The sequence below is a fragment of the Pyrgilauda ruficollis genome, unplaced genomic scaffold, assembly GCF_017590135.1.
Source record: "Pyrgilauda ruficollis isolate IOZ18807 unplaced genomic scaffold, ASM1759013v1 scaffold19, whole genome shotgun sequence".
Lineage (NCBI taxonomy): Eukaryota > Metazoa > Chordata > Aves > Passeriformes > Passeridae > Pyrgilauda > Pyrgilauda ruficollis.
Genome location: NW_024518095.1, coordinates 7,234,331 through 7,253,000, shown reverse-complemented (window position 1 = coordinate 7,253,000; position 18,670 = coordinate 7,234,331). Strand labels below are relative to the sequence as shown.

At 37.0% G+C, this 18,670-nt stretch overlaps 1 protein-coding gene across 1 annotated transcript in view; it reads right to left on the bottom strand.

Annotated features, from left to right (window-relative positions):
- The window catches only part of TRHDE (thyrotropin releasing hormone degrading enzyme), a 198,142-nt gene that overhangs the window by 85,894 nt on the left and 93,578 nt on the right, over positions 1–18,670 (bottom strand). The window contains exons 6-7 of the mRNA XM_041465641.1: positions 15,931–16,068; positions 391–456 (exon numbers count right to left, since the gene is read on the bottom strand). Coding sequence (XP_041321575.1) covers positions 391–456; positions 15,931–16,068 — 204 coding nt within the window. The remainder of the gene's footprint in view (positions 1–390; positions 457–15,930; positions 16,069–18,670) is intronic.

Sequence of the window (18,670 nt, the reverse complement as noted above, 5' to 3'; positions counted from 1 at the left end):
GCATTATTCATTTTAGGGCTATTTATTTTCCAGCTGGCTTATATTGTTATTATTTGTTAGACCAGCAGTCAAACGCAGGTGAAGAGAAGTAGCTGCTTCCTCAGCTAGTCCTTCTCATAGTTGTCACATGTATAAAGTGGCTTTTATGTGGCACTCTACACAAAACTGTATGCCAGTTGAAGTACAATCACTTCATACATCAAGAAATATAGGTGAAACTGCATCTTCAATCAAATTCAGCTTCAGGGACATGGTGGTACCTCAGATGGTCCTAAAGTAAAGAAACATTTCCAGAAATTGATGCAAATATAGCTTCAAAAGAAAAAAGAGAGAGCAAGAGAAACTGCTAGAAATACACATCTACACAAAGATAGAAAAGGCTTTACTTACTTGTAAACCCATTTGAAACACAGAGTGACCCATAAAGCTAGCCAACATTCGAATCAGAGCTGCACCCTATGGGAAATAACAGAGAAACAAAGTTACTGGTTTTGAATTCCAAGATAATACAATAAATACTCTCAGAAGCAGGCATTTCCACCCAACAATAACATGCCTGAAACCTGTAACTTATACAATCTTTATGTGTACTAGAATGAAAAAGAGAGAGAAGATAATGCAAATGCTTACTAGCAAAAGTGAGAAAGCAAAGTTATAACAAGTGTTAATAAGTGATAATAAGTGTTAATAACCTGCCCCATATATTGAATAAGGTGCAGGTCAAACAACACACTCTCTCCACTGCTGGAGCATGCATGTGTCTGTTCCACAGGTGACTGACCCCAACCTTTCTACGCACTCAACAGAAAGGCCTGGTTTTAAATGAGAGCAAAGAAATAGTGCCAACTGCAAAATCTACCTCAGTGATTATTCATAATGCTTCTATCTCCATTACACTATTGTACATCGGGATTCAGTGATACCACTTCCCTTTGTAACAGACTTCAAGATCTGGTGACCAAAAGTGAGTAATTTCCATTAAAATTTTATGAGATGTGGATATATATATTTGACGTATTAATAGTCAGGTTATTTTCCAGACTATCATGCAAAGAGGTAAGTACTTGTATAGCACTCTACTTATAGCAGTTCTTAGCCTCTTCCTCTTCAGACAAAGCATAGAGATCTAAGAGACAAGTCATTCTAAATCCCAGTACTTACTGCAAGAAACAGACAGATACGTGCAAGAGCAGCTTTTTTTAAGTATCCTTTTTGTGTTTTCTTACACACTCTCAAAAACACAGTTGCTGTGTATTTTCCTTTTTCACAAGTGCTCTATTTCAAGCAGAAATAACTTTGACAATCTGATGTGACCATTTAGCTATAATATACCACTTTACAACATAATTTCAATACGACCAGTCTTCCAATCCCAATATTTACTTGTTATACTTAGTACTAATCACCATACAAGAGGGAAGACAATTGTGATTGCAAATCCATTAATTAAAGGCTTTAAGAACATGATGCTAGAACTCAATCATCTCATCTAGAGATGAAGGTCCAGGAATTAGGTTAACACTCAGTCAGACAATAATTTAAAAAAAAAGGAACATTACATAGGTTTCTCTATGCTTTCTCTTTCTATTTCCGAAAATTCAAGATCAGAATAATGTTTCAGAGTACTATATAATGTATCACAACTAATATTTACTCTCACAGTGAGAGTAAATAATTGGAAGATACCTAGTTTACTAATTGGAAGATACCTAGTTTCACTTACTTGAATGTATCTAGCTTCAGCTTTCAAAACAATATTTTATGTCTTTTCCTGCTAAATGAAAGTTCAGGATAGTTTGGAAGTTTAACTGTTGTCCAATTTTTAGATCATTTTACACATGTTCCACTGAATTTTTTATACAGTGGCTATTTTTTAGTACTGAATGGATCTGTAATAAACAACACTTGAATTAATGACATAAATCAAAAATATTTGTAAATTATTAGTAAGTTATAAGAAAATACAAGTCCTTCATATAGGCAGCAAAACCAAACATTATATAGGCTGCAGAGTAACCGAGCTGCTTTTAGGAATTGAATAGTGAATAAACCAAAACATGATTTTGCATTATTAACACTAGGATATGTTGTTATGGTGGTATATAATCTTACTGGAAGACAAATTATGTCTGGAACACATTGCAGAATAGGAAGTAACACCTTTCAAATTATGCAAAACCTTTCAGATTATTAGCTGAGCAGATAATACCATAGGTCAGGAAACATTATTGCCCTTATGTTACCAGAGAAACAGATTGAGTGAAATTCTCAGAGACATTTAAGCAGATAAACAGCAGATAAATCTTTTTAAGCAGATAAACAGAAGATTTTTTTTTTTTAAATCTTATAAATAGGTAAATCCTACTTATTCTGTAAGTAACTTGGTCAAGGCAATCCAAAACATCTGTAGCAGAAACAAGAAATCCATAAAACATACCAGACAAAATCCTCAACAAGAAGACATTTTTCCATTCATCACACATCCCTTTTCCTACTCACTATTTAGTATTCCAGGATGCCCTGGTTTCTTTCTCACAGTTTAAATTTCACATAGTAACAAAAGACATATATTTATATAAGCACCTTGACTCTACTCAACTCCACTGACTTCTTTAAAAAGTAAGCAAGCTAATAGTTCATATTATCTTGCCCACAGAGTCTTTTTCTCTATCCAGAGACCAAGAATTATCATATACATGTAAAGAAATTATAGAATTTCCCTCACAGGTAACATTTAGACACATGTTGGATGGCTGGCTATATTATACGGCAAACAAAATAAAACAGCAAGCAAAAACTGAATGGAAAGTCAAGGCACAAACGCAGGACTAGATAGATCTCTTTTCACAGCTACTTTAGAAGTACTTTCTACCAACTAATTGCCTTCAGGAAACTCAGAAACTCTACTTAGAGCTTGCAGAACAATAGGCTTGTCACAGTTCTGCCATCTTCCCCATCCAGGGAAAGCAAATGCTTTCTTGATGTGTTTCAGGAAGGGAATGGATTCAAAAAAACAAGAGAACCTTAAGAGAGGAAAAAGTGTCCTCGAGAGATGGGAGAAGAAACAAGAGCAAATGAAGCCCTTGTTGTGGAGGAAAAGGAAATGGGAGGAAACCATTCATTTCACCTTTCCTGAACTTTTGAGAGTAGGTGGAACAGAGAACAATGATACATTCATAAGAAGCTCTGAAGTTCTCCACACATTCACAGCCCTGGAAAGCAGAGCAGGATAAGGTAGCAAACACTGTCACTCTGACTAGGGAGGAAGCAAAACAGGTTTCCAGGCAGAAGGATGAAAAGCAAGAGCTATAGAGTAACTGCCATAAAGAAGAGTGGCTTACTAAAAGGAGAAGATGACCCTAAGCAGAAGGTTGTAGGAGGTGCAGAAAGTATGTACAGTAATAGTACATACTTTATATGTACAGTTATAGGAAAAACAGAATATACAGCTTTTGGAGTCATCTGAATGTCCCAATGCGCTGACATTCCCACTGCCTATCTGCCTAGTAAGCAGCAAACTAGATGGAGTCCAGAGGACTTTTGCTGCCATACCTTGCAAAAGCTTCTTGACATAGACCTAAACCTACAGAAAAATCCCAACAAATCTGTCCTGCTGAAGGAGATGCCCTTTGGAACCTATCAGCATCACTCTCTGAATACCCTGACATGCAAGGAGCCTGCTCCCCACTTCACTCTCAGAGCCACTTCTGTTTCACCAACCTTTGTCCAACAGAGGAACAACACAGGATGTCTTGAGAAGTGAGCTTGCCTCTCCTACTGGGCAGAATGACTGTTTATTGATGATTTAAGTGCTTTTCTCCAGGCACTGGATGACTCAGTACCTTGTCAAGAGGTAAAGCACATTGGTTTAAGAGGTCTAGTGGAAAGCAATTCTTTCCTATTCGAAAAACATACCTAGTTCCTGTCAGTGTAAAATCTGACTTGCCTTAAGCCATTGTACCCTATTTTAATTTGTCTACCCAGACAAATACACTAGTTATTCATCCAATGATTAATGGCACTACCTGTGTCTGGTGAAGCACTGCTCATTAGCAGATCTCAAAAGTGCTCACTAAGATTAATGTCAATATTCTGCAAATTAAAAGGAAACTGTGGCACACCCTAATGAAATCACTTGCCAAAGATCACCCAGATCCTCGTATAACCTATACTCTCCTCGTATAACCTATGATACAGCTGAAGCTTTCTCAGCCTCATCATTGATAGCATTTCACTGCTATAGGAAAAGAAAGTAGAATTTGTTGGCTACTTCATGGAAGTTAGGTGCATACAGCTCTTTTTTGCGAAGTGCTCTTGGGAAAAGGCTCACTCATGGACAGTTAGCCAACACTGCCTGAAGGGATGGAAGTTTATGGGATTTCTTCCCCAGAAGAAACTTGTACACTCACAACATGGTAAAGACAATCCATAACCAAACTTAGGAGTAGAATTTCTTTGTCGATGTCTTTGAAATCTACAAAATGCAGAGCCGAGCATTTATATAGACTGAATAGACGGTATTCAGTCTAATTCTCTCCACGTAGTCTAATTCTCTCCATGCCAACATAAAATAATGTGATTGCATCCTTGCATTCCATATTAGTTTTAACCAATTTTTAAAGACCCACTCCTACATCTTGATCCTCTTACATCATTACAGATCACAATTACTGTAAGTCAATTTAATTCTACGACTTGACTATCTCAATTTTATTATAATTCCTTAAATTCCTTAATTAATTGTTTCACTTGCAACTTGCATCTTGTAATATTTTTCAATACATAAGATAGTACCAAATAGGATTTTATTTAACAGGAAACAAACGAAGTCTTATATATGAACCCACAAAAACATGACTACTGCTACAACACAGTACTGCGACAGAGCCACACAGGAAGTGATACACTTGATTCAATGCAGGTATTTGTAGCACCTGTGACTATAATCACTTTAGTTGTTTAGACTTTCCTTACAATCATTGGGCTTTATGATTCACCTCTGGATGCACTTTATCTTAAAGTAAACCTCACATCGGGGGTAATTGTAGTCTAAAAGCACCCATTTCTTGTAATTCACTCCAAAAGCAGGCTTGAGTGACTAGCTCATACGTACACATCTGCCGCAGACATCTAAAGTGCAGTGAAATTCATTCAACTGCACTGTCCAAAAAGACCATACAGAGATTGATTCCCCGTTCTGGGGGAACTCCTGAATTGTGGAGGTACAAAACCAGTGTGATCCTTTCATATATATAGTCAAATAACAAAAATCATATCTCGCTTTCTTCTACACACCATACTTTTACATGACAAGACTAGCAAGGGTAGGTATTCAACAGAAGGCCCTGGAGAGAGGGCAGAGTGCTTGCTATCTGAAGGTAGATGCTCTATACAGAACAGAAAGCAAAGAAGAGCACTTGAAATAAAGAACTGGTGAAGCAGTTGCAGGGAAGGGAACAATATAAAAATCAGCAAACCAACAAAAAGGGTTATGCAGAAGGCAAGAGGCAGGGACAAGAGGCCATATGTGAAGAGACAAATATAAGCTAGGAACTCCTTCAGCATTATTCTTTGAAGAACCAAAAATTATGTCATTATTCTAAAAAGTTCTCATAAGAGAAAAATGTCAGCAACACAAAACAGAAACCATGAACTACAGCTGATTTACTCGGTAAGGGCAAAATAATTGATTGCTTTGTAAATGCATTAGAGTGAGGGAAGGAAAAGAGATCATAATAGGATGACCTGGAAAACACACAGCTCTTCCATCCTCCTTCCCACATAACTTTTCATTTTTCCCTTCAATATCAAATTCTTTTTCTTTTTAGTTGTGCCTTTGTGCGCTTCATTGTTTTTGTTTTAACCACAGGATTGAGATTCATCTGACTGAGAGCAAATGCCTACATTGTAGCTAAGTGATTCTTAGTTGTACACAGCTGAGATAGCTGCCTAGACCTCCTTTAAAGGGTAAGGAGAGAGAGAAGTAAGCACTTCAATTCATCCTGATTCATCCAAAGACATGCATCTAAAATAGGACAGATGAATTTCACCCTAAAGATGCTTGTTTATCTTCACTGATGATACAGGGAGATGGGGTGCTCATTTGCAGGTGTCTACATGGTGACCATCTCAAGTGAGATGACATCAATCTCTCTGAAGATATTTTACCCTGTAAATTACAAAACAACACTAAAAACTGTGAAAAAGTTAACAATGGGAAAACACCTCCTTGAGTTTGCGAAGGCCAATGCAGCATCTTGCAGGCTTACTCATCAATTTCTCTCATGTAACACCAAGTATCAATCACAGTAATTACACAGACGTCAATGTATCCCTTCTTCACTGAATGTCCACCTTGCCACCCTTCTTTAGGAATTAAAGCTGTTTGGTTTAGTTCATAAAAATACTTTTGTGACACAAAAACTAAAATCAGGAAGGATCCTGGTAAGAAATACACCCCCATGGTATCTAAGGTGTAAGGAGGGATGAGATGCTGAGGAGGGGGCTACCAGGAAAAATTACATAACTGAGGTTCTAAAACAAAAATTTAGTACATCAATTTTCCACAAGATCTCCACCCATCCATTCTGCTTCTTCTTCTCATTATATAAACAAAACCAAAAACAACACTAAATACAGGTGGTTTATTAACTTTCTTCTGTTGTGCAGTAGTCAATTCAAAATCAGTCTTGATTAATATGTAATAACACCACCTGTTTTCCAAATTCAGTGGGACATAAACAGAAGACTTACAGTTATTTTTCTGTGAGCTGACAAACCTGCAATTCAGGATTAAGGTTACATTCCCTCTAGCTAAGAGAAATAACTATAAATAACTGTAACTAATTCTCTATAACTGTGGAGAATTTCTCTATCCTCTGCCTCAATTACACTCAATTTTATTCATACTTTTGCTATTGTTTTCAACAGTAAGTTCTTATAATCAGCTTCCTTTTCACTGACTAAAACAAGACTCAGACCCCACACAGGCACACACAAAGGCATCATTCTTTCATAAAGACTTTCTGATTTAAGATGAGAATCAATATACAAAATTTCACGGTCACTAGTATATACCTAATGTATACTAGTATTGGGTGGTTTTCAATTAACCATCCACAGTACACACATTTTAAATGGTTCTCTCCTTAAATTATTTACCCTGAGCTATAGATGGCATGCCTTGTCTTAAACTTTTTTAAAATCCATTGTCTTCTCACTCTCCCCTCAAGAACTCCAGCTGGATAGTAAGAACAAATTCCCCATTGCAGCAGTCATCACTAATCAAGATCAACATATTAATCCATGTGCTCACTTATCTTACCCTTCATACCCTATAGAGTCCCCATCTCACTGGAGAAGGAAGACAAACTGACCAGTCTATAGCTCCCAAGCAATTCTCTGGCACGGCAACTATTTGTTGCCCACACACCTACCTCAAATTGAAAGTTTCTGCAACCCGTTACAAAGAATAAACTGAGAATGGGAAATAACCCATTCTTCAGCAGGAATGTCCAACACAAAAAATTCATTGCACTCCCTTGGTAGATCCTTAAAAATCTCAGTCCCATTTTACACTTTGACCATGATATGTTCCCTCACCACATAAGCCAGAGCCATACCTGTTGCATACAGTCAAGTCAGGCCTACACTAGCTCACCAGAATCACCTCAGAACACAGAACTTCCAGTTTTTGGCTAATGTGTTTTAAGTACAGGTTGAAACATATCTTTTCTTCATGAAACATACAAAGAAGGATTTTCTTTTAGAACTGTGGATGTAATAAAAGCAGCATACAGGTTTTGGTTTTTTCTTTTAAATGTTGAACATATATTTACAGTTCTCTGTAAACAGAAGACAAAGGATATCCACAATCAAATGGGCTTTTAAGTGAGTGAGTACCACTTCATTTCAGCTTAATTTCTTGAATTCATATATTATTCTTTAGTTCTCAAAATCTTGGGTAATTCTGTGAGTATAAGTTCATTTAAAATATTAGAAGAGCACATTACCAAGCACTTCCATAAAGAATGCATATTTGCACTTTAACTTCGTAATGTGAACACTAGCCAATAAGTAATATCCAAGTCACATTTTTCAAAACAATCATTCTTTGTTGGTACTAAGCAACCACAGCTGGATACCCCATGAAATTTAGCTTATTGGGAAAAAACACAGCATGAATTACAGCAAAAGAATAATATACATCAAACACGTAGCAAAAATGTGACATTAAAAAAAGAATAATATATATTTTTCAAAAAATGCAAAATTAAATATGCTACATCTTGGAGATATTTAACAGAAAAGAAGTATGTTTTGACTAAGTCACATCTGTGGAATTTGCTCAAACGTAGACAGAGGTATACATAGGTAAATGAATTATTTAAAAACTTGGTTAACTGATGTAAGTAGTGTAACGTGTTACTATATGCACTGCACTGAATTTACTGAATTCCCCTGTACGAACAACAGAACACTGGGTAACCACTTCCAAGCACAGGTATTGCACTTCAGCTTCGTTTCCTTAAGCAAACACATTCACTGAATGCTCTCCTTGTTTTTCATTTTTCCACAAAGGAAGAAGTTCAGCCATTCCTCAGCTCCCCCTCAGAAGGTTATGCTGAAATGTATTTTACTTTCCTGCCTTTATCATCGGAACAGTCTTTTATCTTATGTGGCCTTACTCTGACAATTATGGAACAAGAGTGTCCTATTCATGACATCAGTTACAACAAGATCCTGTTGCAGGCTCCAGAGAGATCTTTGCTAAAGCACTTCTATCAAGCTGTAACAGCAGAGATAATTGCAAAGGCTTCTCTGGAATTCTTCAGCTGTCTCTATCAAAACTATCTCATCTCTGAGAACTGCATAAGTACTCAGTGAGAAATTCTTTTCAGGGAATTAATTAGATTGTATCATGAGTCACCAACACTAAATTCCTCTTTCATTTTCAGAAACTGAGCACTGTAATACAACAGTGTAGCTATTTTCTGTATTCTCCAATGGCACCTCCAAATATTACAAGAAAAAATGAAGCTTAATGCAAGTGAATTTGATAAGTGCAAATGCTTCCTTATTTGATTAGGGTAACAGAACATACTTGTTTAAATGAGTAAACATGTGCCTATGATTTCCTCCCTGTGACAGAAATGTAAAGTGTTTAAATTAATTCCTAGAGGCTTTGTTTCTGGATAACCCACATAAAAACCAAGGGAAGAAGTATGGAAGGAGACAGGTATATGCAGATCATGCAGCATACTGGTACCAAATGTCACAATATGAGACTATCCTGAGGGTCTTCGCCCAGGCAATCATTCAGTGATGCACTGAAGTACCTTAAGCACACAAGCAACCCAAATAAATTCCGCAGCCCTGCACACATAAAGTTGAACCTCTATGTACGTGGCTGATTGTGGCTCTCACTGGTTTCCCTGTACTTGGCAATAATTGTTAAACATTAAGGGACTATATTCATTAAAAGGAGCCCAAACAAAACCATTGCTACTTTATTTTAATGATACAGACTAGGAAAAAAAAAAATCAGGCATTTAATTAATCTTCTTCACTTTTTAAAGCAACAGAATTTCCAATTGATATTTGCTTATCAGGCACTGCACACTCACAAATTAACATGCTGTTAATATTCAGCAATAAAACCAGAAAATGTTTAAATAAAAAAAATAAACTTACATGGTTTTTAAAACTTTATTAATAGCATGGGTAAACCAGTATTTTTCAAATCAGCAAATACACCTACAAACCTGTAATGTATTTATTAAATCCTCAAAGATGCATAAAGGCACCTTATGTTGTTTTTACAGAATGAAAGGCCATTTATCTGATGCCAAAACATCATTGAAAAAGCAACATTATATTCAAGGAGAGCTTTTCACTTGGAAATCATAATCATTTTCCATTCTGACAAACACAGCTGTTCTAGGGCTGGATAATACCAAAATGATCAGACAGTAAGATGGCTTTGGCAAAATACTTGTCTTAGTCATAAATTCCATTGCAAATTTTAGGAACATGACACAAAGAAAAAAATTCAGGGGTATATGACCATAACTAATCATATTCTTCAGCTGGATACTGTCACATCATTTTCCTTGAGTAATAAAATATTATCCATTGCCCAGATAAAATACTATCGTGACTCAACTTACAACAGGAGTTTTACTTGGCCTCACCACCAAAATCCCTCTTACATGTTCTGACACCAGTGACAAGGACAAAGGAACATTACACTTTTTTATTAATTGCCTTTATTTGAAAATCTTCAAGAAAAATTTATATTATTTATATTCTTTTTTAGTTCACTAAATACCACATAAGAATCTCAATCCATTTGCCTAAGACTGATTTGCAACTACCTATAACTAAACCTGTCATTCTAATTTCTCTTTTTTAATACCTCCTTTAAGCTTCATAAGTTATCTGGTACTTAAACATATATTTAAAAAGAACAGCAACACCAAACAGTGTGCCAGAGGTTTTTCTAAAAAGTCCCCTTTTGAATAGAAATCTTACAGGATCATATTTTGATCAAAATATCAACCATATCCTTACATCAAGTTTTTTGTTCCTTTTGTTCTATTTCACTAACTCAAATTTATTTTCTATTTTTAACTCTTACAATTTCTTCCAAGTTACTTTAACACTTGCAACTGTTGCTCTTCTGGTTATTGATCTAAACCAGGATGTGCATCAGCAAAATCAGCCCTTGCCTGTACACCGGCATTCTTTTTTTCTGACTCCTTCAGGGAAAAAAAAGAAAATAACTGTAACTTTCTGCTTTGCCCTTTGCTGAAAACTATCATTACAAAGCAGAAACAGAGAGGCAGAAAAGGCAAGTGCATGTCAAGTGCATGTGCAAGTACCTCCATGTACACCTGTCTTTATGAACACTATATTTTTTAAGACATGCAAATATCTGAGACACAGATGCACTATTTTGTTCCTTCTAATGGCTTCCTTTTAAGGAAGGAAGGATGGTGTCTAGACCCACTATTGCCATTTCTGCTTCGATCATCTCCTCCAGCCCTTGGGAGCTGCCATTTGCCACAGCCATTTGCCACTGCCTTTCCATGGGAAACAGGCAAAAGGCTTGTACCACAACAGGTCGTGTCTTCCCAACAACTTTACTTTGATGGAGCGGTCTAGTCTAATGAGCTCTTCTTTACAATAAAATGCTTTTATTAAATTTGTGCTCCATCTTTATTATTTCCAGTCAAACACATATGCAATTGTCCCTGCAATGGGGAACACATAACACTCCTGAAGCACTGTCCATGTGTAGGTGCTTATATACCACACACTGTAGTTTCCATGCTTCTTCTTCAGAAATAATAACTAGCATACACTAACCAGTGTAAAGGGTTAAAGTCCATTTGCTCCTGCTTGAGTCAGGATGGTAGGAAGATGAGTTAAGAGTATTTTAAGTATCTTGAAGCACCTGTCTAGCTTTAGGCATTGGCACCCACCTGCTAAACTGGGAAAGCCTCCATACTTTAGGATGAACACTCTTGGAGCTGCTCTGAACTTGAACCTGTTGGTATCACTGACTGCGTTTCAACGACTTTCACACAGGAAGCAGTAACAACCTACAGCCTTTTTATCTAAACAGAAAGACATTATTTTCATTACATGATACCTCCTCTGTTACAATGCATTAGGAATAAATGACTCCTGGAAGCACCTTCTGCAATCTGGGCACTGACCTGTTGCACTCACAAGTCATGGAAGAAAAATCAGCATCACAGAAATGTGCACTCTTTGGACTTAATGGCTCCCACAGACAACAGCACAGCTAATTTAGGGAAAACAAAAAGCTCTCTCTTTATACCATGGCAAGCGAATGGGTCTGATACCACGTTATGTTATCAATTCAACTAAAAGAAAAATCAAAAATAAAACCTATTGTACAATTTTTAAGGATTTATCTACCATTTCTTTCATTGTTAATGAGCTACTCTCACTCTTTTTTGTCACTTTGCAGAAGCACATCATCACAATTTCATTGCACTCATGAATTGGCTTTCTTATAAACTACGATTCCTGAACAGAATATGGGGTGGTGGTTTGGGGTTTTTGTTTTGGTTTCATTTTGTTATTTCAGTGTGAATGTGTTTCCCAGTGCCTGAGAAACAGAAGTAAAAAGAATGAAGTTTTTAGAGAGCCTTTCCAGTAACTGCATTAGCCCTCCTGTTCTTCCACATTCTTGCAGAACATGCTACATTGTAAATTTTCAAAGAGAATTACACTCAAAAGGGTGAGCGAGCCACTGCTTTGAATTTCTTAAATTCTCCTTTGCCAGAATGCAGGGAAGCTGTGCATTTTTCTTTGTGTAAAGTTTTAGCTGAACAGATCTCCTAATGCAGAATGCTGCTTTGGAGGAGAAGCAGGAAGCATGGCTTCCCTTTATTACTAACAGAAATAAATCTTTCTTCCATCACTTGACACTGAAAGAAGAAAAAGGAAATTTTAAAGATGTGGTATAGAGTTAAAAAGGAAAAGGAAGTTATACAAAGAAGGGTTTAGGAAATAATGAATTGCTTGCATTACAAAGTCAGGGTCAGTAACTAATCCCACGGCTGAGGTTAATTTAGCTTACATAGATGGAAAAAATTAATATTCTTCCCTATTTCAGTCATCCTCTTCCTTGTTTTGATCATTGTTTGTCACTTGCCAAGGCATATTCTTTTGGGGGTACTTTTATAGCTACACTCCATCATAATGGTCTCGCCTGCACTGATTGCTGCCAGAATCTCCAACCAGCACACTTCAAAGCATGCAGCAGGCTGACTGAACCGACTTTAGATATCTGGCTGTCTAGATGTCCTTTCATCCCTTCTCTTATCTGGCTGTGGCTGCTCATCTAGGGCTATGACTCCTTTGGTTCTGTCTGAGATGGCTCTCCCTCAGGTTGCTCTGGGTCTGGCTGTTGCCTTTGAGATGCAGCTGCCTTGTTTCTCCATTTTATTAGAGTCAGTTGCTCCATGCTGATTGTTGCTCCTCATGTTATCCTTGCTGCACTCTCTCCTCCTCTGATGCTGCAGCTCTCCAGGGCCATGATTCTTGCTGTCAGTTATTTCTGGTGTGGAAAGGCTGTCACGCTTTTTGCTTTGATTTAACAATTCTCAGTTCTACTCTTGTGTTCAACAGGCTATATTTTCTACTGCACTTGGGATATAACCACTTTTCCCGTCATCGTGGGAGGACACTATCTCACTTCCAGCTGCACTAGGAAGACATATGCACTCTCTGATGCAACTTGAGAGCCTTGAATCATCTACCAGTACTGTTTATTAATGAACTATCACGACTTCTCATTTTTCTCTACTTATTTGCGGCCCTAGTGGAGGATGACATGCTTCTATCAGAAGAATGACTAGCATGACGCTTTTCAAAGAGGCAAACTTTACCCTCAACCGTTTAAGTGGAAAAACATTGTGTGCTGCCAGGCTGTAGTGTCTGTTTCACTCTGCTTGTGGGATTACCTGAATGCCATGGGGTTTATGTCATGGATTTCTTCACACATGCAATCACCAAGGATGAGAAAGTGGAAAAGAAAAATATATTCAACTCTGAGGCAATCAAATAGCACATTTTCAATGGCCATTTCTGAAGTGTGTAGAAAAAGCGTGTCTTTAGAATGACAGCTGAGTGTCTAACAGAGATGGGTACTTTAATGGTGCCTGATTTATACCATATTGATGACAGCAAAGATAATGAAATAACAAGGACATTCTATAACTGTCGTTTCACTGAACAAAACTTATATCGGAGAAAGTTTCATCATTTCACTATCATGTAGAAAATTGTGAAGAGAGAATAGAGATCACATGGGCAATCCAAGCACTCAGGGAGCACAAGATGGACATTAAAAAAAAAAAAGTTAAAAGACAAAGAAAAAAAAAATCCAAAATGTAGGGAACAGATGCTGCACATAGTGGTAAACTGTTTAAAAATATTTTATTTAAGACAGTAGAAAAGTCCTCACTGATGGTCCTGACCCAAAGTTTAGTAGAGTCAAGAGAAAAAAATTACTTTTTTTTAGTAGAGTCAAGAAAAAAAAATGTTTTACAGCAATTTAAAAAGTCACCCAACCAAAGACAACCAAAAGTCATCCCAGAAACACCACTAGTAATTTCCCTCCAGCAGGGCTCATTGTGTGTCAAGGGCTTTGTGAAATATTCGAGTCCACACCTGACCAGGTGAAAGCCTTCAGTGTAATTTTACAGTTTGGATTTTACCAACATACTATTCACCACAGTATTTATATTATTAGGAGAACTGGCCATCAGAGCAGCTAAATGGAGAGATGCTGCTGTATCCCCTGGGCATAGCCACTGTTGCACTGAAAAAGGAACATTTACATAGACAGATACAAAACAGAGTTTGTACTGTAATCTCTACAAAAAACAGACTGATCCTATTAGTCTGCATAAAATAGCTATCAGTATACAGATGTGTTCTCTTGTCCTATTTGTCATTTCAATGTAAATGAAAATTACTTGATAGTTGCAGTGTTCATAAAATTGTCGTGTACAACAGTTAACTATAAAATAGTACTATTACTGTATAAATTAGAAAAAATAATTAGATTGAAAAATGAAGATAGTCATGTGAGATAAGCCTCTGAACCTACCAAGGTCTAGCTATCACCAGAAAGCATATGATTGCAAGATTTACACAATGGGAATATTCAGTATGCTAAAAGCTGCTGGCTGTTATAGCTTAATTCACCTAGAGCAATATTTTCCAAGACAGCTAAGGGATTTTTGAAAATGTGACTTGGGCTCTTAAGCAACTGCAGCATTTTAAAATCTTGTCCTAAGTATTTTGGGTTTTTATATTCTATCATAGGTACCTATTACATGGTCACATATACCCCCCCACACACACATACACATCTCATTTGCACATCCTTACAGGCATATGATCCTTTCATGGAAGAGGACCAAGGTGAAGTTATTGCAGTCTAGGAATAGCTTATGAGTACAAGAGAGGATAACACCTTTTTCATCCCAGAATGAGCACTGGATAAACAAGAGGTTCAGTCACCAAGTCAGTTCTATGTTGCCTTGCTGCAGTCTGATGTTAGGCAGAAAATGATGCAGAAGAAAAGATTACTAGACACAAAGGCCACAGTCAAAAGACTCTTGCAACTGAATCATCATCAGAGAGCTCCTGTACAGGAAGGCTGCAAGCAGCAGCCACTGTGTCACACAGCAAACACATTTGGCCATGATACACAGTTTTTAATGTCATAGCATCTGTAGCAGAGAATAAGCAATATGGTATGGTGGGAAACACCAGCTTTCAGGCTTGCTAACAGCAAGCCCAGTCATGTTATGGAGGAAGGGAAATCCTCTCACTCCTGCACAGAAGCTGTTGAAACCAGAAACCGGCCAAAAGACTTTTGAATCATTGAAATGAATTTAAAATTTATTGAATTTAATACATATTCCTTCACCACACCAGAAGGCAGTTTCTCCACTCCCAGTGTTCAGCAATGACTTCAGAGTTTTCGCTAGTTGACAGTAACAGTCTCATGCATAGAAAAAACTTTAAATTTAGCCCTTGATAAGTTTTCTAGAGAGTTTCAATAGGACAAAAACTACAAATCCTTTTGCTTTTTAAAGCATCTAACACAATTCAGACCCTGCCACAAAATAAATAGTAATAAAAAGCTCTAAATCATCTTAGTGAATTTTGACAGCCTCCCAAGTTTATTTGTACTATTTACTAACACTTGATATGTTGAATGTAATTGGCTATAATCACTGTAGAATGTTCCAAATGCATTCCACACAGATTAGGTTCCCATACATAGTTTGACAATGGTATTTCTTTTACAGATGGAACACGATCTTATAGCTACTGACATATCTGTACCATATAGATAAGCTTAGTTACTCTCACCTTTTTATAGGCAATCCAGTCAAACACCCTGTCAATGTCTGAGGCTTGCTGCACTTCCTGGGATACTGGATGTGAACTGGCCAGCCCATCCAGCAGCATCACTTCATGTAGGACATCTGTCAGAAATCTCTGCTTTTCCTGAAATACACCATATGCAGTAGTATCACAGACAAATACATATTAACAGAAATACAGAAATGATGCACAGTTACCAGATGCAATTGGCTACTATTACAGCTGATTAAAATCAGACCTTCTGCTTTGAATGTAAACCACCGTGACCTTCTACAATCTTAACAGGTATTTGGAATAGACTCAGACTTCAGATCCTTTGCTGCAATGAAACTTGACTGTAATTAAAGAGCATTAAATGAATCAAAATGCATCCCTATGTGCAGACTGGAATTCTGATTATGACTATTCATACACACTTACAAGGGGTGGGGAGAAAAGCAAACTGGCAAAATCATCAATCACAAAAATAGATGTCCTCGAGCTAATAGCATATGCAGGTACACAACTTTTTGACAAAGATGGGTAAATACAATTAGTACTTTTTATTTAGTGAAGTTTAAGTTACTTGGCTCTTAGTGACAAGTTCACTTAGCAGAATAGTGTGGGACAGGACGATGAAGATAGCTCACATCAGTGTCGCAGCAGGTGCTTGCACTGTCTTTCATAACTCTAGCATAGAAATCCTTCATTCTCAAGAGCTTGAGCCATCTACAGACTTTGCAACTTCCATCTGAAGAAAACAATTACCATCTCTCTTCACAAGTGGGAAAAGAGCTGCATGTGGTTAAATGACATGGTCAAAGTCACAGCTATATCAAAGGCAGACACAAACCCAAACAACATCCAACATAAGCATTTTTTTGAATATCTTCTATAAATATGGATAGCAGAGGTATTTCAAAACGGCTGCCTATTTACTCTGGCAGCAACACTAATGAAATGTTCATGTATACTCAGTGCATTGTGCTGCAGTCATTTGTACAGTACAACTAGATGGAGCTTTTTCAGCTGAGAAATGACATGCCCTTAAAACTCCTCATATTGCATTCATGTAGATGTCTTTTATCCAAAACACTGTCAGGAAAGAAGAGGTTTATTTACTTGCTTTTTCAAGTCACAAATAAATGCAAAGAGTGAATTAAAAAATTACATAAGGATTAAATAAGCTTTTTCATCTGAAATGACATATCTCAAACTTTATCTAAATTATAACAATTCCTGAATCAATGTCAACTTACTGCCGTGATATAAAGAAACTCTGGGAAATGCTGCATTTTTTTCAAAAGCCACCTTGATGTCATTAGGTAAAATACACACACAATTACATAATAAATTCTGTGTTTAATTTCTTGGGTGGCAAGGTTTTGGTATGAATGTGTTACTTTAAATTATTTTTATAAGACAGCTGAAAAGCTCTTCCAATGCTGATCTACCTAGAAATAGACCTTTATGTTAAAATTCATTAGAGCACAAGAAAGGTACCTTGAGCTGACTGCATATCCCTGCAATTAAAAACACAGGGTGCAGGAAAGCCAATTACCTACACACTCTTAGTGTTCTCATCTGGCTGCATGAGGTAAGGTTTGTAAAACAAAAGGTAATGTCTTTTTCATATAATTGTTAATTTTCTCAGGCATAAGCAGTTAGTAACTGTCCTTTTTTAATGGGAAAAAAGTGTAGAGAAACAATTAGAATGACAGTCCTACTCAGGGGGAAACTGCTGAGGTGTAAAAATTGTAGATATTTTGGTTACACTTCACTCATGTTCATCAGCCAGTAACAAAGCCCCAGTTTAATCAAATGTATGATATGTAACACGTACAGGCGTGAACACACAGACCTGTCTCCAAATTCAGGTTTGGATCCCAAAAGACAAACAGTTGTGTGAGTGGATTGTTACCGTTTGAAATTAACTCATTAAAAGGACCTTAGATAATCACAAATTAATACCTTAAATACAGAACCAGAATCAAGAAAATCACATGGCAAACAAAGTGAAGATGCAAGAAGAAAACTAAGAAACATATGAAAAGAATAGGCTACATTTTGGTTTTCTGTTTGTTTCTTTGGTTATGTTCTGAAGGACTGAAAAGGAGAACTTCAGATTCATGGTCATTCATTCAAGTTACCATAGCTGAAAAAAATTCCTTGAAATTTACAGCGGACTGTCACACTGGGATACAAATGGAATAGCTGGTATGCCTCCAAAAATGCAAACTTACAGTTTAGTCAGAATTAAGAAGGCTTTTGACCTAAAAAGCTAAATTTCTTGAACTGAAAGGATTTCCATAACATTCCCAGTCCTTCCCTTTAGTATAAAGCCCCTGAGAGCAGACTGGAGAAGGAGACTCAAAGATAACTCATGGGAGGCACAGATAGACTGCTGATTGACAAGGGCCTACACCTTGAAGAGGCAACAAGAAGCAGATGTGCAAAAAGGAACTAAAACTGCCTTAATTATGTTGATGAAACACCACCTCAGCTCTTGAAGTCCTAATATCCCATTAAGGGGAAAAGGTCTATATGTGTGACCAAACTCCTTATACGGATGGAAGAAGGGCTTTCTATTCCCTAGTTATTTTACCCTGTGCATACAGTGGAATTGATCTGTTTTAACTGACACCTACAGGAGTAAAGAAACACTCACGACAGAAATTGTAAAGGAAATCAATCTTGGAATGTGTTTAATGAGACCAGCAAGCCAGTAACATGATAGGTGTCAGGT